The sequence below is a fragment of the Nerophis ophidion genome, linkage group LG19, assembly GCF_033978795.1.
Source record: "Nerophis ophidion isolate RoL-2023_Sa linkage group LG19, RoL_Noph_v1.0, whole genome shotgun sequence".
Classification (NCBI taxonomy): Eukaryota; Metazoa; Chordata; class Actinopteri; order Syngnathiformes; family Syngnathidae; genus Nerophis; species Nerophis ophidion.
Genome location: NC_084629.1, coordinates 30,710,448 through 30,736,831, shown reverse-complemented (window position 1 = coordinate 30,736,831; position 26,384 = coordinate 30,710,448). Strand labels below are relative to the sequence as shown.

Below are 26,384 nucleotides of genomic sequence, written 5' to 3'. Positions count from 1 at the left end.
ATGCAAAGCTGTGTCATCAACACTCACAAGAATAAAACTACTTTTTTTACAGTAATAATTTCTTACTTCAAGCATGAAAAAAAAAAAATGACTTTGACACAATTGTCTCATAATTAAAACAGATGACAGCCAAATTGACTTTGCTGTTTTATTTTCAATGAAACAATAGAAAATACGTACTTATATAGTAGTACAGTTGGCACAGTGCAGTAAACTGACAGTTGATACTTAAACATTTAACATGGGACATTTCGAACACCTCTGAACCGAAATAGTTCAGGCACATTAAAGATAAATTCTTCAAAATTACAATAAAAAAATAAAATAAAAGTTGGCAGGGGACCGGGCTGTATATATGCGCACTAATTGACTGAAAGAGCACCCACTTGGAGCGATGATGTCATGTTATCCATGGAAAAATGCATCTTTAGACAATATGATTTGCCTGAGACCTCGAGAGTAACAAGCGGTTGCCTTTCCATCAAAAAAAATAAACTAGTTTTTAGTGTAAGTTTTCTGGTTTCAAGAAATGTAATGCCAAGCACATATCATTATGTCAAGATAACTTATTACTTAGTTGAGAATATTTTTCAACATATTGAGCAAAAAGGTCTCAGTTTTTTTCTACCAAGAAAAGTGCACTTGTTATTAGTGAGAATATACTTATTTTAAGGTATTTTTGGGTTCATTGAGGTTAGCTAATTTTACTTGTTTTGGAAAGTCTTGACAAGCCAAATTTTTTTCTATTGGCAGATGATTTTGCATAGTTCAAATAAAATACCCCTCAATTTTTTATTTTTTTTTAACACTGACTTTTTGCAGTGTACATAATTCACCCACAGAACTTTAGTTAGGGTTAGAGAGTTCCGGTGGGACATTTTTTGCTGAGGGACAGATATCTTGTGTTGTGGTTGTGGCACTAAGAGGCTACCGCGAAATACAACTCAATTACTGATAAAAGCACTTAAGTGTTAATGTCATTAAAACAACAAACTCTTGTCTTTTGTGACTCCTCCTTGGACCTCCATTCTCACGCGCAACAGTGTGTTCATTAGTTAGCTAGCTTTCAGTTACTGAGGGAAGTCAGTTGGTTGGATAGTTGGAACTGGTTGGTTTCTTCATCATTCAGCTACAGTATCTTAAGCGTATTAGCCACTGGTTAGTAGCCTGTCAATAAATTAATTTATTTCAGTTTAATTAGTTATTTAGTCTGTCACTTAGTTGTTTGGCTAACAAGTATTCAGTCAGTTCGCTTATTAGACAGTTCCCTATTCAGTTAACTAGCTCGCTATCCAGTCAACCGTTTAGTTAATTAGTTTGGTTCTTTAGTTTTTTCGCAATTCCGGGAGTTTGTTCATTAGTTAGCTAGCCGTATGTCTATTAGTTAGCTAGCTTTCAGTTACTGAGTGAAGTCAGTTGGTTGATAGTTGGAGCTGATTGGTTTCTTCGTCAATCAGCTACAGTAGCTTAGGCGTACTAGCCACTGGTTAGTGGCCAGTTTATATTATATATTCAGTCACTTAGTTGTTTGGCTAGCAAGTATTCAGTCAGTTAGCTTATTAGACGGTTCCTTAGTCAGTTAACTAGTTAGCTATCCAGTCAACCGTTTTGCTAATTAGTTTGGATTGTTAGTTTTTTCGCAATTCTGGTGGTTTGTTCATTATTTAGCTAATCGTCTGTTAAAGAGTTAACTGTCAGTTGTTTAAAAAAGCCAGTAGACTAGACAGGTAGTAATCAGTTAAAATAAATATGTTCTTGATTAGTTAGCTAGCTTGTAATGAGAAATTGTTTAGTTTATTTTGTCAGTTTTTTTTCCCAGCTATCGCTCAAACAGTTAATTGTTAGTTATTGAGTAAACCCAGTTGGTCAATTAGTTAGATATTGTATTCATCACTTAGCTAGCTTGTTAGCTAGTCAATCATTCTGTTCAGTTTTGTTTAGTCAGTCAGTTAGTTGTTTAGCAACTACGGTGAGTTGTTCACTTGTGTTCTAGCTGTCTGTAAGACAGTTAGTTAAATGTCTTTATTTTGTTTGTCAGTCACTTACTTGCTAGTAATCAGTCAGTTAGCTTGTTAATGAGTCAATTGTGCAGTTTATTTTAGTTTGGCAGTTTTTTCGCTAGCTATCTGTCAAACAGTTAACTGTTAGTTATTTAGTAAACTCAGTTGGTTAGATATGTTGCAATTAGTTAGATATTGTATTCATCAGTTAGCAAGCTTGTTAGCCAGTCGATCATTCTGTTCAGTTCAGTTTAGTGAGTCAGATATTTTGTTAACCAGTCAGTTAGTAGTTTAGCAACTAAGGTGAATTGTTTGTTCATTTGTTTTCTAGCTGTCAGTAAGACAGTTAGTTAAATGTTAGTTATTTTGTATTTCAGTCACTGAGTTGGCTGTTGGCTTGCTAGTAATCAGTCAGTTAGCTTGTTAATTTCTGAGTTAGTTACTATGTTACTAAATTGCTAATATGCAGTCACTTGTCTATAGATGTTCTCATTCATCCGGGTCTGTTTAATAGCTGAGCAGTTAGTTGTTCTTTTGCAAAAAGTCAAACGTTGACTGTCAATTATTTAGTTAAGTCACTTGGTTAGCTCGCTAGTAATCAGTCAGATAGTTATGTTGTTAGTTAGTTAGCATTTAAGCCAGTCAATAATTTGTTGAATTCAGGTTGGTTAGGTAGTTAGATCGTTGTTTAGCTTTGCGGTAGCTTGTTCATTTATTCGTTTGCCTTTGAGTCAGTTAATTAACTGACAATTATTTAGTTAGTTGCTTAATTGGTTGTTAGCTAGTAATCAGTTTGTTCAATAGTTTCTGTTTTAGTCAGTTAACTAGCTTGCTACTCGGTCAATCACAGAGTTACGGTTGGTGCATTGGCAGGTTAGTTATCCAATCAGTTAACCAGTTATTTTGTTACATTTTTGTTTTTATTTCTTCTCAGTGCTTCGACTGCCATTCCGAGCTCGGTGGATCGGAAGCCGGGGCAGAAGTTCGAATCCGAAACAAACAGCTGTATTGTAACTCATGCTACACGCGAGTCAAAGGTAAGCTGACGTCACCTTTACTTTTTAAATTGTTAGAGGATAAGCACTTGTTTTTATCTACATAAATTCTGCCTCGGGACAAGTTTCTTAGTAAACCCGTGACGAGGAAAAAAAAGAAAAGTATTTGCATTTGTGTTGTTCCTCCATTTTGTAAAGTCAGTTTGTCTTTCAGGCGGCCAGCCCACCGCGATGTAACGTGAGGGTCCTGCGGCGGATCTACGAGGAGACCACGTGCTACAACAACCCGTGAGGCGGCACCTGAGGACCGGTAGCATCGGGCTCTCAAACTTAAACATTTCTGTCTTAATTCGTCTTAATTCCTGAGTTTTCATACCTTTTGTCTTTTTCTGAGAGAGGTGAAAATAACAAAGGATGGAGGATTTTTTTTGGGGGGGGGGCCTAAATTAAATAAATACAAAGCCTAATAAATATAACTGATAATTTGTTGATTCAAATGTGAATTAATTCACAACATGGTGAAATATAATGGACAATAATGGTATAATATATTCAATAAAAATAGATTGGTAAAAACCTACATAATTAGTAGATTATATTTAACAATTTAGGTAATTATTTGACAAGTTAATGTTTTTTTTTGCAATTATCTAAATTATTTAAACCATTTATATAAGTAAAATATCTACAACCGGCAGTTAAATTAATTTAAAAACATTTAAATTATTTTAGATTGTATTTCACCGTTTAAATAAACCAATACACAATTTAATTTATTCTCACCATTATCTATTTTACTGATATATAATTTACATTTATTATCCATGAACGAAATAAATATGTTACTTGTGGCTAATTTTAGATCATGTTTCACAATTATTCTGAATTGTTTTATTTTTCAAAAACACATTTTCATGTATGTGAAAGGAATGTGGGCCATTTCACACATGATTTCACTTTTTAAATAATACAATTATTTATTTAATAATCCATTTAAATGGCTTTGTATTTATTTGATTTTGACACCCAAAAAAATGGCATAAAAGCAAAGACTTGTTAGATTTGAATTTGTAAGATGAAGCTGTACAAAAAAGGGTTCTTCTGCATGCGCCGCTGGTTTAAATTATCCATTATTAAATATTTCCGGAAATATTTTTGGGGGATCATTATTTCCAACTCAGACTGGATCATCTTTTATTCTTTTCATTGTATTTTCTTTGTTTTGATTATTACCGCTTTCCTCGTGGTGGTGTTAAACCTTCTGTAATGTACCTTTATGTCTGCAACAGGGAGACATAATAATGCATTGTGTGCTTATTAGCCAGGCTGTATTTAATAATAAAATGAACATTATGCTGTCTTGTGAAGAATATATGATACTAAATGGCAGATGGAGATAAAAATGTAAATAAAAACGCTAATCTTCGAAGATGCGGTTGTTTTGGAGTGATCATTTATGATGAAAAGGAATTTTAATGAGGACCTTCTCCCCCTTTCTTTTTCTCCCAAGCTAATTTGTCACACAGATTTGATTCCTGGCGTGACATTTGATGACACTTCTGATAAGTAGTCGTCTCCCCCCCAAAAAAAAAAAAGGCTGTTACATGAGATCCAATTTGTATTAGCATATATTGAATATTCATACTCCTGCCTTCTTGCTTGCTGCCATTGCTCAGCGCCTCTGCAGCAAAGCGAGGTAGGAAATTGTCCTTGTCGTTCAGTAATTGGGATTATGGCTGGAGGAAAATATGGAAATTGGCTCTGTCAGTCTTTGGCAATAAAATGTTTTCTAATTCCTCCATTCTCCCTACCAGGTATGATGTTTCCATGCAAAGATTTTAGTCTGTCTGCTTGTAAAACAAACCCTCTGATTGACGATCATGAATCTTCACAAAACTTATATCTTATATAGTAGCCTCCAAAATACACTTCCACAAATGCAAGCAAATTGTGGTAGCCTGTCTTTTTGGTGCTTTTACGCCAACTGACCAGCGGGGGGCACTGTGGTCTAAAGTGCAACACAGCAGTTAATGTGTCGCATTGCTTCAGTAGCATCATTGAACATTATGGCAAATGTCAAAGACAATTTTGTCTACTAATTGAGCTATAATCTATATTTTATAAAGTGAATCAAGTTTTGAAATAAAATTAACGTTTAGGATATTTTTTTTTGGGGGGGGGGGATATATATAATCAATGACTTATTTCTAATTATATATACACATGTATGTATATACACATACATTTATACATGTGTATGGATATATGTATATATATATATATATATATATATATATATATATATTTACACACACACACACACACACGTGTGTGTATAGTATAGTCTGTACTGTACTGTACTGTACCTGTACTGTTTGTATGTATAAACAGTACAGGCCAAAATGTTGGACACAACTTCTCATTTCAATGTGTTTTCTTCATTTTCATGACTATTTCCATAGTAGATTGTCACTGAAGGCGCCAAAACTATTAAACCTGTAAGGTGAAAACCATTTCAGGTATATATGCTGTATATATAAAATGTGTACTATATACCACCCCAGCATGTCCACTTTAAACTAACGACCACAGACACGCCAATAAAATCCCCCGAAGAGCAGTGAAACCTGCAAAACAGGCTTGTGGGATGAAATAAACTCTGTTTGTGTGCGTGTATTATATATATATATATATATATATATATATATATATATATATATATATATATATATATATATATATATATATATATACACACACATGTATATAAATATATTCATATATCCATGTATGTATATATATATATGTATATATATATATATATATATATATATATATATATATGTAAACTCATATATGTGTGTATATATATATACTCATATATACATACTCATTTATATATGTATTTACATACTCATATACACACACACATACATATGACTATATGTATATGTGTTTGTAAACATTTTCATTGATGTTTAAATGAACAAATTGACAAATGTTTTTCTTTATATATGTACAGTATATGTAATATATGTATATTATGTATTATGTATGTCCATTTACTATATTATATATTAAGTATATTTAATGTAATACGGATTTAATTAATATACATTCATACATTTAATATTAAAAATTAGTACTCATGATTAAATATAGATAAATATACATATAATGTATAAATATATATTTAATATAAATACATATATATTTCGTAAATATGTATGTATAATCAATATGAAAATAAACAATCATATATATACTTATATGTGTGTGTGTATTCATGTTTATATTTATCCATCCCATCCATCCATTTTTTACCGCTTATTCCTTTTGGGGTCACGGGGTGCTGAAAGCCTATCTTGGCTGCATTCGGGCAGAAGGCGGCGTACACCTTGGACGAGTCGCCACCTCATCGCAGGGCCAACACAGATAGACGGACAACATTCACACTCACGTTCACTCACTAGGGCCAATTTAGTGTTGCCAATCAACCTATCCCTAGGTGCATGTCTTTGGAAGTGGGAGGAAGCTGGAGTACCCGGAGGGAACCCACGCATTCACGGGGAGAACATATCAAACTCCACACAGAAAGACCCCTAGCCCGGGATCAAACCCTGTCTACTCAGGACCTTAGTATTGTGAGGCAGATGCACTAACCCCTCTGCCACCATGAAGCCTATATATATATATATATATATATATATATATATATATATATATATATATATATATATATATATATATATATATATATATAATTGTATAATTTTCTCACTAAAATATTTCATACGAAATATAATTAAATATATTTTCCATTGTATTTTGTAATATATAAGTATGTATAAAAAAATATAACATTTATAAACATTATTTGTATATACAAATCCCAAAACCAGTGAAGTTGGCATGTTGTGTAAAAGGTAAATAAAAAAAAGAATACATCCATCCATCCATTTTCTACCGCTTGTCCCGTTCGGGGTCGCTGTAGCCTATCTCAGCTGCATTCGGGCGGAAGGCACCCTGGACAAGTCGCCACCTCATCGCAGGGCCACTTTGGTGGTGGGAGGAAGCCCACGCAGTCACAGGTAGAACATGCAAACTCCACACGGTATTGAACCCAGGACAACTCAAAGGCCTTTGTATTGTGAGGCACATGCACTAACCCCTGGCCCACCGTTCTGCCTGGACAGAATACAATGTTTTGCAAATTCTTTTCGACCTTCATTCAGCTGAATAGACTGCAAAGACAAGATGCTTAAGATTCGAACTGGAAATATTATTTTTTGCAAATATTAGCTCATTTGAAATTTGATGCCTACAACATGTTTCAAAAAAGTTGGCACACGTGGCAAAAAAGACTGAGACATTTGAGGAATGCTCATCAAACATTTATTTGGAACATCCCACAGGTGAATAGGCTAATTGGGAACACGTAGGTGCCATGATTAGGTATAAAAGCAGCTTCCATCAAATGCTCGGTCATTCACAAACAAGGATGGGGCGAGGGTCACCACTTTGTGAGCAAATTGTCCAACAGTTTAAGAACAACATTTCTCAACAAGATATTGCAAGGAGTTTAGAGATTTCTCCATTAAGGTCTGTAATATCAAAAGGTTCAGAGAATCTGGAGGAATCACTGCAGGTATTATTGAATGCCCGTGACCTTCGATCCCTCAGGCGGTACTGCACAAAAAAGTGACATCTGTGTGTAAATGTTATCACCACATGGGCTCAGGAACACTTCAGAAAACCACTGTCAGTAACTACAGTTGGTCGCTACATCTGTAAGTGCAAGTTAAAAGTCTTTTTATGCAAAGCGAAAGCCATTTATCAACAACACCCAGAAACGTTGCCGGCTTTGCTGGGCCCGAGTTCTTCTAAGATGGACTATGCAAAGTGGAAATGTGTTCTGTGGTCTGACAAGTCCACATTTCAAATAGTTTTTTGGAAACTGTGGACATGAGAGGAAAATAATTATCCGGATTGATCTAGGCGCAAAGTTCAAAAGCCAGCATCTGTGATGGTATGGGGGTGTATAAGTGCCCAAGGCATGGGTAACTTACACATCTGCTAAGTCCCCATTAATGCTGAAAGGTACATACAGGTTTTGGAGCACCATATTTTACCATCCAAGCAAAGTTATTATGGACGCCCCTGCTTATTTCAGGAAGACAGTGCCAAGCCACATGTTACAACAGAGTGCGGGTACTCTACTGGACTGCCTTTAGTCCAGACCTGTCTTCCATTGAAAATGTATGGCGCATTATGAAGCCTAAAATACCACAACGGAGACCCTGGACTGTTGAACAACTTAAGCTCTACATCAAGCAAGAATGGGAAAGAATTCCACTTCAAAAATTGGTCTCCTCAGTTCCCAAATGTTTGAGTGCTGTGAAAAGGAAAGGCCATGCAACACAGTGGTAAAAATGCCCCTGTGACCATTTATTTGCAACGTGTTGCTGACATTAAATTCCAAGTTATTGATCATTTGCCAAAAAAAAGAGTTTCTCAGTGTGAACACCAAATATCTTGTTGCAGTCTATTCAATTGAATATAAGTTGAAAAAGATTTGCAAATCATTGTATTCGGTTTTTACTTACAAATTACTCAACGTGCCAACTTCACTGGTTTTGGGTTTTGTACTGTACTGCATTTTTGCAAGTAAATTCAACTTCAGTCAATTTCCATGGAAAGTTTCTTGCATTAGAAATTCCAACAAAACAACATCCTGACATTTTCAAGACGGACAACAAGAAGCCCTGAAAGCACAAAACGGTTCAACTTAACACGTCGGCATCTTATTTGCCTTTTTCCAGTCAGTAAAAGGCGAAGCTTGACTAATCGTCACTTATCTCTGCCATCTTTTACTGCACAGTGCTGCTTCTTGTTCTGGACTATTCACAGAAAAAACGAAGCGGGCAGCATTTACTGCCATGGCAGGATTCCTTTTAACTGTGTCATCAATTACCATTTATTTACAAGCAATGTCTCCTTGTTGGACAGCAGGGACAGTGAGTTTTTACTTTGTGTATTACTTAGAATTTCATGGCTGCAACACGTGCCAAAGTAGTTGGGAAAGGGCATGTTCACCACTGTGCTACATCACCTTTTCTTTTAACAACACTCAATAAACGTTTGGGAACTGAGGAAACTAATTGTTGAAGCTTTGAAAGTGGAATTCTTTCCCATTCTTGTTTTATGTAGAGCTTTAGTCGTTCAACATTCCGGGATCTCCGCTGTCGTATTTTACGCTTCATAATGCACCACACATTTCCGATGGGAGACAGGTCTGGACTGCAGGCGGGCCAGGAAAGTAGCCGCACTCCTTTACTACGAAACTACGTTGTTGTTACACGCAGCTTGGCATTGTCTTGCTGAAATAAGCAGGGGCGTCCATGAAAAAGACGTCGTTTAGATGGCAGCATTTATTGTTCCAAAACCTGTATGTACCTTTCAGCATTAATGGTGACTTAGCAGATGTGTAAGTTACCCATGCCTTGGGCACTAATGCACCCCCATACCATCACAAATGTTGGCTTTTGAAAATCGGATGACACAATGTCAAATATTTCCAAAAATGATTTGAAATGTGGACTCGTCAGACCACAGAACACTTTTCCACTTTGCATCAGTCCATCTTAGATGATCTCGGGCCCAGAGAAGCCGGTGGCATTTCTGGATGTTGTTGATGAATGACTTTCGCTTTGCATAGTGGCGTTTTAACTTGCACTTACAGATGTAGCGACCAACTGTATTTAATGACAGTGGTTTTCTGAAGTGTGTCACCACCTGCTGCCATCTTGTGGTTAGTTTACTCTGTTTCCCTTGTTGGTGCAGCAGACTTGTCTCTGACGTTTGGTCTTCCTTAGAGTTCCTGTATTTCCTGTGGAAATACAGGAACTGTGCACAGCTGGATCTAATTTTACCTGCACAATATCAGCAGCACCTGGCCAACTGGATGGTACTTGGCTATTCCACTCCTTGACGGTGTTTGATGATTCCTCCTAGTCTCTTTGTATTTTTGCCTCAGACCTGCTTGTCAATTCCCTGTGCCATCCAGTTGGTATGTATGTCGTAGTTTGCACGTCTTGCAATTTCGACCCTAGTTTTAGTTCAGTTTGTAGTTTAGCCTTTGTTCTTTTATCACGGTGCCTTTTTGTGTTCCTCTTTTTCCGCACCGTCGCCTTTTGTTGCATTCTAGTTTTTGAGCATTTTTGTATTGACTTTTCTTATTTGTGAAGTAAAAGACTATTTACTCTCAAATTCATCTGCATCCTTGGGTCCCTTTGTTCCACTGCTAAACGAACTGTGACAGAATAGCCAAGTCAATATGGAACCCGCAGATGATCAGATTCAGCTGGCCCTCAGGGCTCATGGCCAGCGCATAAGTGACCAAGAACAAGCTTTGGAAAACCTAACCACACTTGTGCAAGAGATGCATACTAGCATATTTGTGCTTCGCCCGCTCCCAGACGCTGAGGCTGCTCAACCAGCAGTTCCTTCTTACCCCACGTCCTCGACATCGGGTTTTATTGCCCGGGAGCCCAGCATACCACACACACCCAGGTATGAGGGGGATTTTGGACAATGCAGACTATTTTTGTATCAATGCTCTCTAGAGTTTCCACAGCAGCCTCACACATACGCTACAGACTCCGCCCGAGTAGCATATATTTTAAGTTTACTGACTGGTAGAGCAGCGAGCTGGGCTATGGAGGTGTGTGAGAGTACACCCGGACTTCGTTCCAGCTTACCCCTATTTTCCGCTGAATTACGCAGCGTCTTTGATCACCCCGTGAGGGAACGAGAGGCAGGCAGCCGCCTCCTCGCTACAAGCCAGGGGCCCTCCTCGGTAGCGGACCACTCTGTATCCTTCCGAATCCTGGCGGCAGAGAGTGGCTGGGGGGAGAGAGCCTTACGAGGAATATTCCTGGCTAGCCTTAGCTCCCAGATCCAAGACGAGCTAGCTGCCCGAGACGAGACCCAGACCCTCGAGGAGCTCATATCGCTCGCCATACGATTGCACAACCGCCTACGAGAGCGTCACGCCCAGAGGAGGGTGGATCCTCCGTCCACCAGAGGGCAGTCATCTACCTGGTCCACACGGTCAACACCCAAGCCTCAAGATTTGTCGTTTCCGCCTTCCGACTGCAGTGCCCCGGAGGAGGGGCTAGAGGGGGCCATTCCCATGCAGCTGGGTGGCAGTCGCCTGTCGTCTACAGAGAGGAGCCGGCGGCTGAGATTGCGGTTGTGCCTGTACTGCGGAGCTGCGGACCACATCGTTGTTCGCTGTCCTGCGCGGCCTACTGGGGGCCGTTCCACGTTCAACCGAGACCTTCCGCAGGGAAGATTCTCTACTTCGCCGCCTGCTCCTGTGGTGACGTCTGCTTCCTCAATGGTGGGAAGACTTCAAGTCGAAGGTACTCTGTCATGGGTGGGGGCTTCTTGTCCTATTAAGGCACTTATTGACTCAGGGGCTGATGAAAATATCATTGACAGTGGCCCTGTTGAATCTTTAAAGATTCCTACTATGAGTATTGATTGTATATTGATTGGGAATACATCGGCGGCTACATCCAGCGGCCTGTGAAGCAGGGGAGTCTAGTAGCAGCGGGGGCCGTCTACGGAGCAGACGCCAGCGGTGTGATCGGAAACGCGGATGCCGAGCGGGGCTAAAAACAAAGCAGAAGGCTAATCCCCACAGAACACCACTTTCCTCCATCCCGAAGACGGATTTAGATGGAAAATGCGAGACTACTGGTCTGGGTAAGGAGTCAGTTAAATTAGAACAAGTTTTTTCTGCTTTGAGTGTTTCAGAGTTGGACATGTGTTTTACTGAGGTGGCTAACTATGATGCGTGCAGTTTATCAAAGCAACAAACAAACAATCGGAAAATCCCCGTTACTGAGGTGGCTAACCATGATGCGTGCAGTTTATCAAAGCAACAATCAAACAATCGGAAAATTCCTGTCGTATCAATTCCTAGATATGGTCGTAACTATACTAAATGCACTGGGCATAATAAACACAACATTATTAATATTGCTACTACGGATAATTTGATCAAAAACTCCCTAAAACAGCCCACTACCTATAATATAGGTTTTTTTAAACATAAGATCATTGTCTCCTAAAACGTTGTTAGTTAATGATATTATCAGAGACAACAATCTTAACGTCATCGGTCTCAGCGAAACCTGGCTTAAACCAAACGACTTTTTTGCGCTAAATGAGGCATGTCCTCCTAACTTTACACATGCGCATATTGCCCGTCCGCTCAAAAGGGGTGGGGGGGTTGCACTAATATACAACGAAAACTTTAACCTTAGTCCTAACATAAATAATAAATATAAATCGTTTGAGGTGCTTACTATGAGGTCTGTCACACCGCTGCCTCTACACCTGGCTGTTATCTACCGCCCCCCAGGGCCCTATTCGGACTTTATTAATGAATTCTCAGAGTTCGTTGCTGATCTTGTGACACACGCCGATAATATAATCATAATGGGAGACTTTAATATCCATATGAATACCCCATCGGACCCACCGTGCGTAGCGCTCCAGACTGTAATTGATAGCTGTGGTCTCACACAAATAATAAATGAACCCACGCATCGCAACAGTAATACGATAGACCTAGTGCTTGTCAGGGGCATCACCGTTTCTAAAGTTACGATACTCCCGTATACTAAAGTATTGTCTGATCATTACCTTATAAAATTCGAGGTTCAGACGCATGTTCGTCAAACTAATAATAATAATAACTGCTATAGCAGCCGCAACATTAATACAGCCACAACGACAACTCTTGCTGACCTACTGCCCTCGGTAATGGCACCATTCCCAAAGTATGTGGGCTCTATTGATAACCTCACTAACAACTTTAACGACGCCCTGCGCGAAACCATTGATAACATAGCACCGCTAAAGTTAAAAAAGGCTCCAAAAAAGCGCACCCCGTGGTTTACAGAAGAAACTAGAGCTCAGAAATTATTATGTAGAAAGCTGGAACGCAAATGGCGCACGACTAAACTTGAGGTGCACCATCAAGCATGGAGTGATGGTTTAATAACTTATAAACGCATGCTTACCTTAGCTAAAGCTAAATATTACTCAAATCTCATCCACCGTAATAAAAACGATCCTAAATTTTTGTTTAGTACGGTAGCATCGCTAACCCAACAAGGGACTCCTTCCAGTAGCTCAACCCACTCAGCTGATGACTTTATGCAATTCTTTAGTAAGAAAATTGAAGTCATTAGAAAGGAGATTAAAGACAATGCGTCCCAGCTACAACGGGGTTCTATTAACACTGACACGATTGTATATACGGCGGATACTGCCCTCCAAAATAGTTTCTCTCGTTTTGAGGAAATAACATTAGAGGAATTGTTACAACGTGTAAATGGAATAAAACAGACAACATGTTTACTTGACCCACTTCCTGGGAAACTGATCAAGGAGCTCTTTGTATTATTAGGTCCATCAGTGCTAAATATTATAAACTTATCACTCTCCTCGGGCACTGTTCCCCTAGCATTCAAAAAAGCGGTTATTCATCCTCTTCTTAAAAGACCTAACCTCGATCCTGACCTCATGGTAAATTACCGACCGGTGTCTCACCTTCCCTTTATTTCAAAAATCCTTGAAAAAATTGTTGCGGAGCAGTTAAATGAACACTTAGCGTCTAACAATCTATGTGAAACCTTTCAATCCGGTTTCAGGGCAAATCACTCCACGGAGACAGCCCTCGCAAAAATGACTAATGATCTATTGCTAACGATGGATTCTGATGCGTCATCTATGTTGCTGCTCCTCGATCTTAGCGCTGCTTTCGATACCGTCGATCATAATATTTTATTAGAACGTATCAAAACACGAATTGGTATGTCAGACTTAGCCCTGTCTTGGTTTAACTCTTATCTTACTGATAGGATGCAGTGTGTCTCCCATAACAATGTGACCTCGGACTACGTTAAGGCAACGTGTGGAGTTCCCCAGGGTTCGGTCCTTGGCCCTGCACTCTTCAGCATCTACATGCTGCCGCTAGGTGACATCATACGCAAATACGGTATTAGCTTTCACTGTTATGCTGGTGACACCCAACTCTACATGCCCCTAAAGCTGACCAACACGCCGGATTGTAGTCAGCTGGAGGCGTGTCTTAATGAAATTAAACAATGGATGTCCGCTAACTTTTTGCAACTCAACGCCAAAAAAACGGAAATGCTGATTATCGGTCCTGCTAGACACTGAACTCTATTTAATAATACAACTCTAACATTTGACAACCAAACAATTAAACAAGGCGACACGGTAAAGAATCTGGGTGTTATCTTCGACCCAACTCTCTCCTTTGAGGCACACATTAAAAGCGTTACTAAAACGGCCTTCTTTCATCTCCGTAATATCGCTAAAATTCGCTCCATTCTGTCCACTAAAGACGCTGAGATCATTATCCATGCGTTTGTTACGTCTCGCCTCGATTACTGTAACGTATTATTTTCGGGTCCCCCCATGTCTAGCATTAAAAGATTACAGTTGGTACAAAATGCGGCTGCTAGACTTTTGACAAGAACAAGAAAGTTTGATCACATTACGCCTGTACTGGCTCACCTGCACTGGCTTCCTGTGCACTTAAGATGTGACTTTAAGGTTTTACTACTTACGTATAAAATACTACACGGTCTAGCTCCATCTTATCTTGCCGATTGTATTGTACCATATGTCCCGGCAAGAAATCTGCGTTCAAAGGACTCCGGCTTATTAGTGATTCCCAAAGCCCAAAAAAAGTCTGCGGGCTATAGAGCATTTTCCGTTCGGGCTCCAGTACTCTGGAATGCCCTCCCGGTAACAGTTCGCGATGCCACCTCAGTAGAAGCATTTAAGTCTCACCTTAAAACTCATTTGTATACTCTAGCCTTTAAATAGACTCCCTTTTTAGACCAGTTGATCTGCCGTTTCTTTTCTTTTTCTTCTATGTCCCACTCTCCCGTGTGGAGGGGGTCCGGTCCGATCCGGTGGCCATGTACTGCTCGCCTGTGTATCGGCTGGGGACATCTCTGCGCTGCTGGTCCGCCTACGCTTGGGATGGTTTCCTGCTGGCTCCGCTGTGAACGGGACTCTCGCTGCTGTGTCTTGGATCCTCTTTGGACTGGACTCTCGCGACTGTGTTGTATCCATTGTGGATTGAACTTTCACAGTATCATGTTAGATCCGCTCGACATCCATTGCTTTCCTCCTCTCTAAGGTTCTCATAGTCATCATTGTCACCAATGTCCCACTGGGTGTGAGTTTTCCTACCGAGGATGTCGTGGTGGTTTGTGCAGCCCTTTGAGACACTAGTGATTTAGGGCTATATAAGTAAACATTGATTGATTGATTGATATTAAGAATGTTAGCTCACTTGACGGGCGCCACCTGGCTAATATTACTCATCAGACACAGATTACATCCCTCCTTATTTCTGGTAATCACCATGAGGAGGTTAAGTTGTTTATAATGCCTTCTAGTTCGGCGCCCCTAGTTCTTGGACTTCCATGGTTGCGACGTCACAGTCCAAGCATAGATTGGACTACTTGTAAGATTACCAATTGGAACATTTTTTGTCATAGTCATTGTTTGCGCTCCGCTCCGTCTCCGGTTAACCTTGCTACTCTTCCTACTCTTCCGCCCCCTGATCTCGCATTGATTCCTGAGGAATATCATTCCCTTAGTGAGGTTTTTTGTAAAGACCGGGCTACGTCGCTACCCCCCCACTGCCCGTATGACTGTGCCATTGACCTCCTTCCTGGGTCGTCACTACATTCTTCGCGGCTATATAATATTTCGCGTCCCGAACAACAGGCTATGGAGGAATACATCTCCTCTTCTCTGACCGCCGGACACATTCGTCCCTCTTCCGCTCCTGTGGCGGCGGGGTTTTTCTTTGTTCAAAAAAAGGATGGTGGGTTAAGACCCTGTATAGACTATCGTGCTTTAAACAAAATTACCATCAAGAATAAATACCCTCTTCCACTGCTGGAGTCTTCGTTTTCTCCTTTGCACGGGGCGTTAGTATTTACTAAATTGGATCTGCGCAATGCATATCACCTTGTGTGTATTCGTGAGGGTGATGAATGGAAGACTGCTTTTAACACCCCTTTTGGCCATTTTGAGTATTGCGTCATGCCGTTCGGCCTCACTAATTCCCCTGGGGTTTTCCAGTGTTTAAATAATGATGTCCTCCGTGACATGATAGGCTGTTTCGTGGTAGTCTATTTGGATGATATACTTATTTTTTCGCGCTCCATCGAATTACATCATCAGCATGTCCGTTTGGTTTTGCAGAGACTTTTAGAGAACCGATTATTCGTCAAACCCCAAAAGTGCACCTTTCATTCTACCACAGTGTCGTTTTTGGGGTTGATTGTGGAGAGGGGGCAGGTTAACCCAAACCCAGCTAAGATCCAAGTGGTTGTAGACTGGCCTACGCCATCCTCCAGGAACCTTCTACAAAGGTTTCTGGGGTTTGCTAATTTTTAACTACGTTTTATTAGAGACTTCAGCAAAATAGCCCAACCTTTAAATAGATTAACGTCCTCCAAGGTTCTTTTTGTGTGGTCTGCGGAGGCGGACCAGGCTTTTCGACGCCTTAAATGTCTCTTTACCTCAGCTCCTGTGTTAGTTCACGCTAATTCTGATCTCCCATTTTTTGTTGAGGTGGACGCATCTGACACTGGGGTAGGGTCTGTTTTGTCCCAGCGCTCCAGTTCTGATCAGAAATTGCACCCCTGCGCCTTCTTTTCCAAACGCCTCTCGCCTGCTGAGAAGAACAATGACATCGGGAACCGAGAGCTTCTTGCAGTGGTCCTCGCCCTTCAAGAATGGAGGCACTGGCTTGAGGGTACCAAACACCCCTTTACCATCCATACTGATCATCGAAACCTAGCCTACCTCCGCTCTGCTCAACGCCTCAATCCCCGTCAGGCTCGGTGGTCCCTGTTCTTTACAAGGTTTGATTTTTGTATCACCTTTCGCCCGGGCTCTCTCAATGGAAAACCTGACGCTTTGTCGAGGATGTTCTCTCCAGCTAAAAAAGACACTCCCACAGAGACTATCCTTCCTCAGTCCCGGATCCTGGGCGCAGTGCAGTGGGAGGTGGAGAGACGGGTGTTGGAGGCTAACAGGCACTCCCCATCCCCTGCTGGATGTCCTCCTGGTCGCCTTTTCATACCAAGAATCCAGAGGTCTTGTCGTGGGCTCACACAACCAAGATTGCTTGCCACCCAGGTGCCAGACGCACTGAGTTCCTGCTCACTCAGCGGTTCTGGTGGCCTACCGTTCGCACAGACACTAAGGAATTTGTGGCGGCATGCCCCGTCTGCGCCAGAAGCAAGTCCTCCCATCAAGCTCCTGCGGGGTTGCTGCAGCCTTTTCCCATCCCCTCCCGCCCATGGTCGCACATTGCTTTGGACTTTGTCACAGGTCTACCCATCTCTAGGGGGTTTTCTGTCATCCTCACAATAGTAGACAGATTCTCTAAGTTCACGCACTTTGTCCCCCTTCGCAGATTTCCCTCATCCCTGGAAACCGCCAAGCTTCTGGTCACCCATGTGGTCCAACTTCATGGGATCCCCTCAGATGTGGTGTCAGACAGAGAGCCTCAATTTTCTTCCGCGACATGGAGATCCTTTTGCAACTTGTTAGGGGCCACTGTCAGCATGTCATCAGGGTACCACCCACAATCTAATGGACAGTCGGAGAGAGCCAACCAGGACTTATGGGCAGCCCTGAGATGTGTCTGTCACCAGCATCCATCACTGTGGTCCACCTATCTCCCATGGGTGGGGTATGCCCGTAACACACTCATATGTTCATCCACTGGGCTGTCTCCTTTTCATGTGGTGCATGGTTTTCAACCCCCCATCTTCTCCTCTCAGGAGGTCGAGTCAACTGTCCCCTCCGTAGCCGCCTTCCTGCGACGTGTGCACCGTGTCTGGCGTAATACTCGTGCCGCTTTGTCTCGCACGGCCAGTCGGAACCAGCTCATAGCTAATTGCCATCGCAGACCATCTCCTGACTACAAACCTGGCCAGAGGGTTTGGTTATCGTCTAAAGACATTACACTACCAGGAGAATCAAAGAAACTGGCACCAAGATTCATCGGTCCATACGAGGTGGAGCGGATGATAACTCCCATCACAGCTCGACTCAAGGTACCAAAATCCTTCAAGTCATATTCTGTTTCCCGCCTCAAGCCCGTCGAGTCCAGCAACCTTAGTCCTCCACCTGTGTCTCCCCCTGCTCCGCAGCAGATTGAGGGTCATCCAGCCTTCACGGTCAACACTATTCTGGATGCCACAAGGCGAGGCAGGGGGGTGCAGTTTCTGATCGACTGGGAGGGTTACCCCCCCAGAGGATCGGTCCTGGATTTCACGTTCCCTTATCATTGACAAATCCCTAATTTCTGATTTCTATCATAGATTTCCCGGTAAACCAGGAGGTCCACCAGGTGGCGTCCGTTGATTAGGGGGGGAATACTGTCACCACCTGCTGCCATCTTGTGGTTAGTTTACTCTGTTTCCCTTGTTGGTGCAGCAGACTTGTCTCTGACGTTTGGTCTTCCTTAGAGTTCCTGTATTTCCTGTGGGCGGAGCTGCAAGACGTGCACAGCTGGATCTAATTTTACCTGCACTATATCAGCAGCACCTGGACAACTGGATGACACTTGGCTATTCCACTCCTTGACGGTGTTAGATGATTCCTCCTAGTCTCTTTGTAATTTTGCCTCAGACCTGCTTGTCAATTCCTTGTGCCAGCCAGTTGTTATGTATATCGGAGTTTGCACGTCTTGCAATTTCGACCCTAGTTTTAGTTTAGTTTGTAGTTTAGCCTTTATTCTTTTATCACGGTGCCATTTTGTGTTCCTCTTTTTCCGCACCGTCGCCTTTTGTTGCATTCTAGTTTTTGAGCATTTTTGTATTGACTTTTCTTATTTGTGAAGTAAAAGACTATTTACTCTCAAATTCATCTGCATCTTTGAGTCCCTTTGTTCCACTGCTAAACGAACTGTGACAAAGTGTTCCTTAGCTCATGTGGTGATATCATTTAGATATTGATGTCTGTTTTTGATACAGTGCCGTCTGAGGGATCGAAGGTCACGGTCATTCAATGTTGGTTTCCGGCCATGCCGCTTAATTGGAGTGATTTCTCCAGATTCTCTGAACCTTTTTATGATATTATGGACCGTAAATGTTGAAATCCCTAATTTTTTTGCAATTGCACTTTGAGAAACATCGTTCTTAAACTGTTTGACTATTTGCTCATGCAATTGTGGACAAAGGGGTTTACCTCGCCCCATCCTTTCTTGTGAAAGACTGAGCATTTTTTGGGAAGCTGTTTTTGTACCCAATCATGGCACCCACCTGTTCCCAATTAGCCTGCACACCTGTGGGATGTTCCAAATAAGTGCTTGATGAGCATTATTACCACCTTTCCCAACTTCTTTGTCAGGTGTTGCTGGCATAAAATTCTAAAGTTAATGATTATTTGCACAAAAAAAAAATGTTTATCAGTTTGAACATCAAATATGTTGTCTTTGTAGCATATTCAACTGAATATGGGTTGAAAATGATTTGAAAATCATTGTATTTTGTTTATATTTACATCAAACACAATTTCCCAACTCATATGGAAACAGGGTTTGTAATACCCAGTCTATTTACATCCCATCACCCCGGATTGTAAATAACTTAATGTAAATAATTAATTGTATTTTTAATGTATATACTTGTTCTTATGCTATCTGAACTCACTATGTTCTCTACTGGCTGTACATATCCTACTAAGTAAGACCTACACTGTTTCAATGTCCATTTCTCTGTTGATGCAATTGTTGATGACTGAAGTACTGATGTTTACCAAAGCTCCTCATCCCACCCCCCGGATTGTAAATAATGTAAATAATTCAATGTATATTGTAATATATTGGGTTGGAGTCAGTAACCAGTCGAGGTGATGAAGTTACGTCTCTTTACTGTGGGCTTCAGAACAGACTCACTCACTTGCCTGCGCACGTAAATCGTTGGCCAATCACAAAGCAACCCCATAACGCTAGAGCCAACATTCACCAGGAGACGGCAACAGACAACATAGCTCACTCTATTACATATACAATATGATGATTAAAGGGGAACATTATCACCAGACCTATGTAAGCGTCAATATATACCTTGATGCTGCAGAAAAAAGACCATATGTTTTTTTAACCGATTTCCGAACTCTAAAAGAGTGAATTTGGCAATTTAAACGCCTTTCAATTGTGTGCCTGTCGGAGCAATGACCTTTCGCCTGGGACGTCACAACAGGAAGCAATCCACCATTTTCTCAAACACATTACACACACCAAGTCAAATCAGTTCTGTTATTTTCAGTTTTTTCGAATGTTTTCCGTACCTTGGAGACATCATGCCTCGTCGGTGTGTTGTCAGAGGTTGTAACAACAGGATCAGGGACGGACTCAAGTTGCAACAGTGGTCAAAAGATGTGAAAGTCCCTCGTTTGTTCTGCACACTGTACCGACGACAGCTATGCTACGACAGAGCTGGCAAGAATGTGTGGATATCCTGCGACACTCAAAGCAGATACATTTCCAACGATAAAGTCAATGAAATCACAAAGGTGAGTTTTGTTGATGTTATTGACTTACAGTATGTAGACTGTGCTAATCAGACATATTTGGTCACGGCATGACTGCAAGCTAATCGATGCTAACATGCTATTTAGGCTAGCTGTATGTACATATTGCATCATTATGCCTCATTTGTAGCATTATTTGCATCCAGCCTTTCCCTCCACCCACATTTAATGCCAAACAAACACATACCGATCGTTGGTTAGAAAGCGATCACCGAATTCGTCCGTGTTTCCTCCCGTTCCGCTGTCTGTCGTGATATAGCTCAAAAGCTTCTGTTTCTTCTTTAAATTCGTTTTCGGTACCTGCCTCCACACTCCAACCATCCGTTTCAATACATGCGTAATCTGTTGAATCGCTTGCGCCGCTAAAATCAGATTCTGAATCCGAGCTACTATGCTATACCTTTCTGTGCTATTCGCCATGTTTGTCTCTGGTGGCTTCACGCAGTGACGTCACAGGACAATAGACGAGTGGATATAAAGACGGTTAAAATCAGCCACTTTGAAGCCGTTTTTCGGGATATTGCCTGATCGGTAAAATTTTGAGAACAACTTCCAAAAATAAAAGAAGCCACTGGGAACTGATTTTTATTGGTTTTAATCCTTCAGAAATTGTGATAATGTTCCCCTTTAACTTGTGTGATGACTGTATTATGCTGATGGTATATATTTGTACCATGAATTGATTAACGTGGACCCCAACTTAAACAAGTTGAAAAACTTATTGGGGTGTTACCATTTAGTGGTCAATTGTACAGAATATGTACTGTACTGTGCAATCTACTAATAAAAGTTTCAATCAATCAAATCCTCCCCTATTAACCACGCCCCCCCACCTCCCGAAATCGGTGGTTTCAAGACTGGCAAGTATGCTCACAATGTGTTCCTGCCGACAAAGCAAATTAATGTAATTTCTTTAATGCTTAAAGGCCTACTGAAACCCACTACTACCCACCTGATAGTTTATACATCAATGATGAAATATTAACATTGCAACACATGCCAATACGGCCTTTTTAGTTTACTAAATTACAATTTTAAATTTCCCGGGAGTTTCGTCTTGGAAACGTCGTGTAATGATGTGTACGCAAGACGTCACGGGTTTTTAGGAAGTATGAGTGCTGCACACACACACAGCTAAAAGCCGTCTGCTTTAACGGCATAATTACACAGTATTTTGGACATCTGTGTTGCTGAATCTTTTGCAATTTGTTCAATTAATATTGGAGAAGTCAAAATAGAAAGACAGATTTGGGAAGCTTTAGTCTTTAGCCACACAAACACACGGTGATTCCTTGTCTAAAATTCACGGAGGTGAAACTTTCCTATGGATCAGAGCGGACATGCATCTTGACTACATGTCAACCAGTAGGTTTCGGTGAGAAAATTGTGGTTAAAAAGTCGCCACTTACCGGATATCAGCTGAGCTTGTGCCTCCCGTACAGCTGCCGTCGACTCCCCTGAGACACTGCGCGTGGACGTACACTTCCGACTATCAGGTACTGTTAAACTCACTAAAACACTAGCAACAAAATAGAAAGATAAGGGATTTCCCAGAATTATCCTAGTAAATGTGTCTAACAACATATGAATCCGTCTCAATGCAACGCGATTGCAATCGCGTGTTTTGTTTTGTTTTTTTACTTGTTTTTGTCACTCCGCTGTGAGGGAAGTCTTGTCTTGGTTTTTCTGTCTTGTGATTCACGTGTTTTATTTTGAAATGCTACCCTTTTGTTTCAGATCACGGGCCCTTCCTCTTGTGTCACCAGTCTGACGTCATCCCTGATCCCTGATTGTTTCCACCTATTTCCCATCATCCCCATATCCTATTTAAGATCATGCCTCCTTTTGTCCTGTGCCAGATTGTCTCGTCTATCGTGCCTTTCTAGCGTCCATGTCCATGTCCTTGACTACCTCCTTGTCTTGCTCCTATTTTCCTGGTTCCCCCTTTTTGGATCAAGCAGTTTTTGCTTTAATTTTGAGTTTACTTTTTTCCTCCTTCGAGCGTCCTTGGTTATCCTTTGTCTACCTAATTGTTGAGTTTTTGTTTTTCCAAATTTCGTATTTATTGCCTCATTGATTGAGTGATTTTTTTTGTTATTTATAGTTAGTGTATATATATATATATACATATATATATATATATATATATATATATATATATATATATATATATATATAGGTTGTTTGGTGTTTTTTCCTCCTGTTGGAGCGCTTTTCGTTTATTCTTTTTGATATCTTTTTTTGTTAGAATTTCCTTATATTAGTATTCCTCCTTATTTTTGTGGAGTGATTTTGAATTAATAGTTTTTGTTTTGTTTTTTTCTAGTCCGTCGCTATCAATATCCTCAAACACAAATCTTTCATCCTCGCTCAAATTAATGGGGAAATTCTCGTTTTCTCGATCCGAATAGCACTTTTTGTTGGAGGCTCCCGTTAAAATCGATGTGAATATATGAGGAGCCATCAACATGTGACGTCATCGTCTGCGACTTCCGGTAGAGGCAGGGCTTTTCTCAACTTGCAAACTTTATCGTGGATTTTCTCTACTAAATCCTTTCAGCAAAAATATGGCAATATCGCGAAATGATCAAGTATGACACATAGAATGGACCTGCTATCCCCGTTTAAATAAGAAAATCTCATTTCAGTAGGCCTTTAATATCAATGCATTTGTTTCATTTTGACGATACACCAAGGGTAAATAAAGAAGGAACCACTGGCCCCGACAGGTCTCCACTTTCCACACCCCTAGTTAGAAAGGTGTCCATTTTACATGCATGAGTAAACGTGTTGATCGCGTGAAGAAGAGGTGTCGTCGTTGCGATGATAATCAACACATAATCACATCCCCTTCCAAGATATCGATCGGTGACCTTTAAGATCACAACGCATCCCGACTAGTCATCATAATAAAGGCCGGATCTAATCCGTGTCTCTCAAAAGGGCAACCTAACAAACAAGACGAGAGGGGTCATGCGGCGCCTGCGGGCCCTAAAGGATATAGATACTGTAGATGTCTAATCGAGAGGTTTTGTAACACATCCATAAGACTGCTGGAGTATGATCCTGGAACATGACTCATGCATGGCGAGCATCCTCAGCCTTGCTGTGACTCACATGCGTCCTGACAGGAGGAGGACATGTTTATTATCAAAGGAACATGGCCACCGCGGGCAGCAAGCCAGGATGAATTAGCCACTAATAGGATGCCAGAAAAAGGGCTCTTTAGTCCTCCATAAACATCCGTCAGGGAGTTTTGCTTTCGTGACCTCAAAGTGCTCCCGTTTTTCTTTTAATTTTGGTCCTTCCTCGCAGCAGCCCAGGATGTTAGAGAAGTATTTTTGCCACTAAAAACAAAAATACCCCTGCACTACTACTTTAATGCAGATTTTTTTTAAATGGTTTTCGCTTTAAAGGGGAACATTATCACCAGACCTATGTAAGCGTCAATATATACCTTGATGGTGCAGAAAAAAGACCATATATTTTTTTAAACGATTTCCGAACTCTAAATGGGTGAATTTTGGCGAATTAAACGCCTTTCTGTTTATCGTTGTTTTTGCGATGACGTCAGAACGTGACGTCTCCGAAGTAATACAGCCGCCATTTTCATTTTCAACACATTGCAAACATTTGGTCTCAGCTCTGTTATTTTCCGTTTTTTTCGACAATTTTTTGGAACCTTTGAGACATCATGCCTCGTCAGTGTGTTGTCGGAGGGTGTAACAACACTAACAGGGAGGGATTCAAGTTGCACCACTGGCCCGAAGATACGAAAGTGTCTTCCGCCAGACCCCCATTGAATGTGCCAGAGTTTCTCCACATTTTACTGGTGATGACAGACATGACACAGAGATGTATGGATAACCTGCAGATGCATTTGCAATGATAAAGTCAACAAAATCACAAAGGTGAGTTTTGTTGCTGTTGACTTATGTGCTAATCAGACATATTTGGTTGCGGCGTGACTGCCAGTTAATCGATGCTAACATGCAACGCTAATCGACGCTAACATGCTATTTACCGGCGGTGCTAAAGCAGACATGGCACAGAGATGTATGGATGACCTGCAGATGCATTTGCAACGATAAAGTCAACAAATTCATAAAGGTGAGTTTTGTTGATGTTGACTGCCAGCTAATCCATGCTAACATGCTATGCTAATCGATGCTAAAATGCTATTTACCGGCGGTGCTAAAGCAGACATGGCACAAAGATGTATGGATAACCTGCAGATGCATTTGCAACTATATAACGTTTCCTTCCACCCACATTTAATGCGAAAAAAACACTTACCAATCGAAGGATTTAAGTTGCTCCAGTGTCACGAGATGCGAAAGTCCTGATCGTTTGGTCCGCACATTTTACCGGCGATGCTAACGCAGCTATTCGGCCATGCTATGGCTATGAACAGCGTCAATAGCTATTTGCTCAATAGCTTCAGTTTCTTCTTCAATACTTTCATACACCAACCATCCGTTTCAATACATGCGAGAGAGTATTAAGCCTACACCTTTAGTCAAAAATGATTTATGGGGGTCAAAGGTCAATGATTTATGGGGGGTCAAGATCAAAGATCAAGGTCAAAGTCAAAGGTCAAGGTCAAAGTCAAGTGGGTGTGGCTTACCCCGGAAGAGGGTGGGGTTAATACCTGAAGAGGGAGTGGTTTAACCGGGAAGAGGGTGGAGTTTTAACCAGGAAGATGGTGGAGTTTTAACCAGGAAGAGGGTGGAGTTTTAACCAGGAAGAGACTGGGGTTAATACTTTGAGAGGGAGTGTTTTAACCAGGAAGAGGGTGGAGTTTTAACCACGAAGAACCTAAGATGGGAAGAGGGATTGGTTAAGAGGGAACAAAGGAGGGTTCAGGTTGAGGTCAGTTTTAAGGAATGTTGTATTGACGGATGGGAGTTATGTGCGGTCAAATGTGGACAGTTTAAATGTTTACGATCGTTTGAAACAACATCCAGACTTCACGAACACATATTTAAACGGTTGGGAGGAACTAATTAGGTTAAGGTTAACCATTTGTTTGACTCTGCTTCGATGTATTGATGGTTGGGAATGTTACGTGGAAAGATGTGTACACACACACACACACACACACACACACACACACACACACACACACACACACACACACACACGCAGAGGGGGGATACAAAAGGGTGGTGTAAGGCTTAGTCGTTATTTGGAGCTTTATACGTTACCGTAAAGACTTTGCTCGATTCGGCCATGATTAGTGAAACGCCTGTTTTGATTTATAAAAATAATAAAACTTACTTTGACGCTCCGCAGAAAAGTCGAGTGTTTCTAAATCGTATGCAGATGCCGAGTCTTTGCGTGAAAAATGGGACTTGGAAGTGTACGGGTTGGACGGATCTTTTGGATTTGTATTCAGATACGAAATGGACGTCCTTGATTATTTCTGCTAAAAGAAAGAGATACGAACATTGATGAATATGAATATACCCTTTGAAAAACACGCACGCACGCACACACACACACACACACACACACACACCATTACCTCTGCTTTACCACGTTATTAGAGATTGGTTTAACTCCGTTTAAACGTTTAACGTTAAAAACATTGCACGTGTACGTCGTTGTAATACTTTTTTTTTTACCAGCCGATGACGACGAAGTGAAAGACGAAGAACTTTGTTTGATCGATCTTACAAAGTTGGAAAATTATTATCGAGGT

At 41.0% G+C, this 26,384-nt stretch overlaps 1 protein-coding gene across 7 annotated transcripts in view; it reads left to right on the top strand.

Moving 5' to 3' along the window:
- Positions 1–4,424, top strand: part of LOC133538294 (LIM domain only protein 7-like) — a 161,188-nt gene extending 156,764 nt beyond the window's left edge. For all 7 annotated transcript variants that reach the window (XM_061879776.1, XM_061879775.1, XM_061879777.1 and 4 more), the window contains 2 exons: positions 2,935–3,037; positions 3,210–4,424. In XM_061879776.1, the coding sequence (XP_061735760.1) occupies positions 2,935–3,037; positions 3,210–3,232 (126 nt within the window). In that variant the 3' untranslated portion in view covers positions 3,233–4,424. The remainder of the gene's footprint in view (positions 1–2,934; positions 3,038–3,209) is intronic.
- Positions 4,425–26,384: the final 21,960 nt, after the last annotated feature.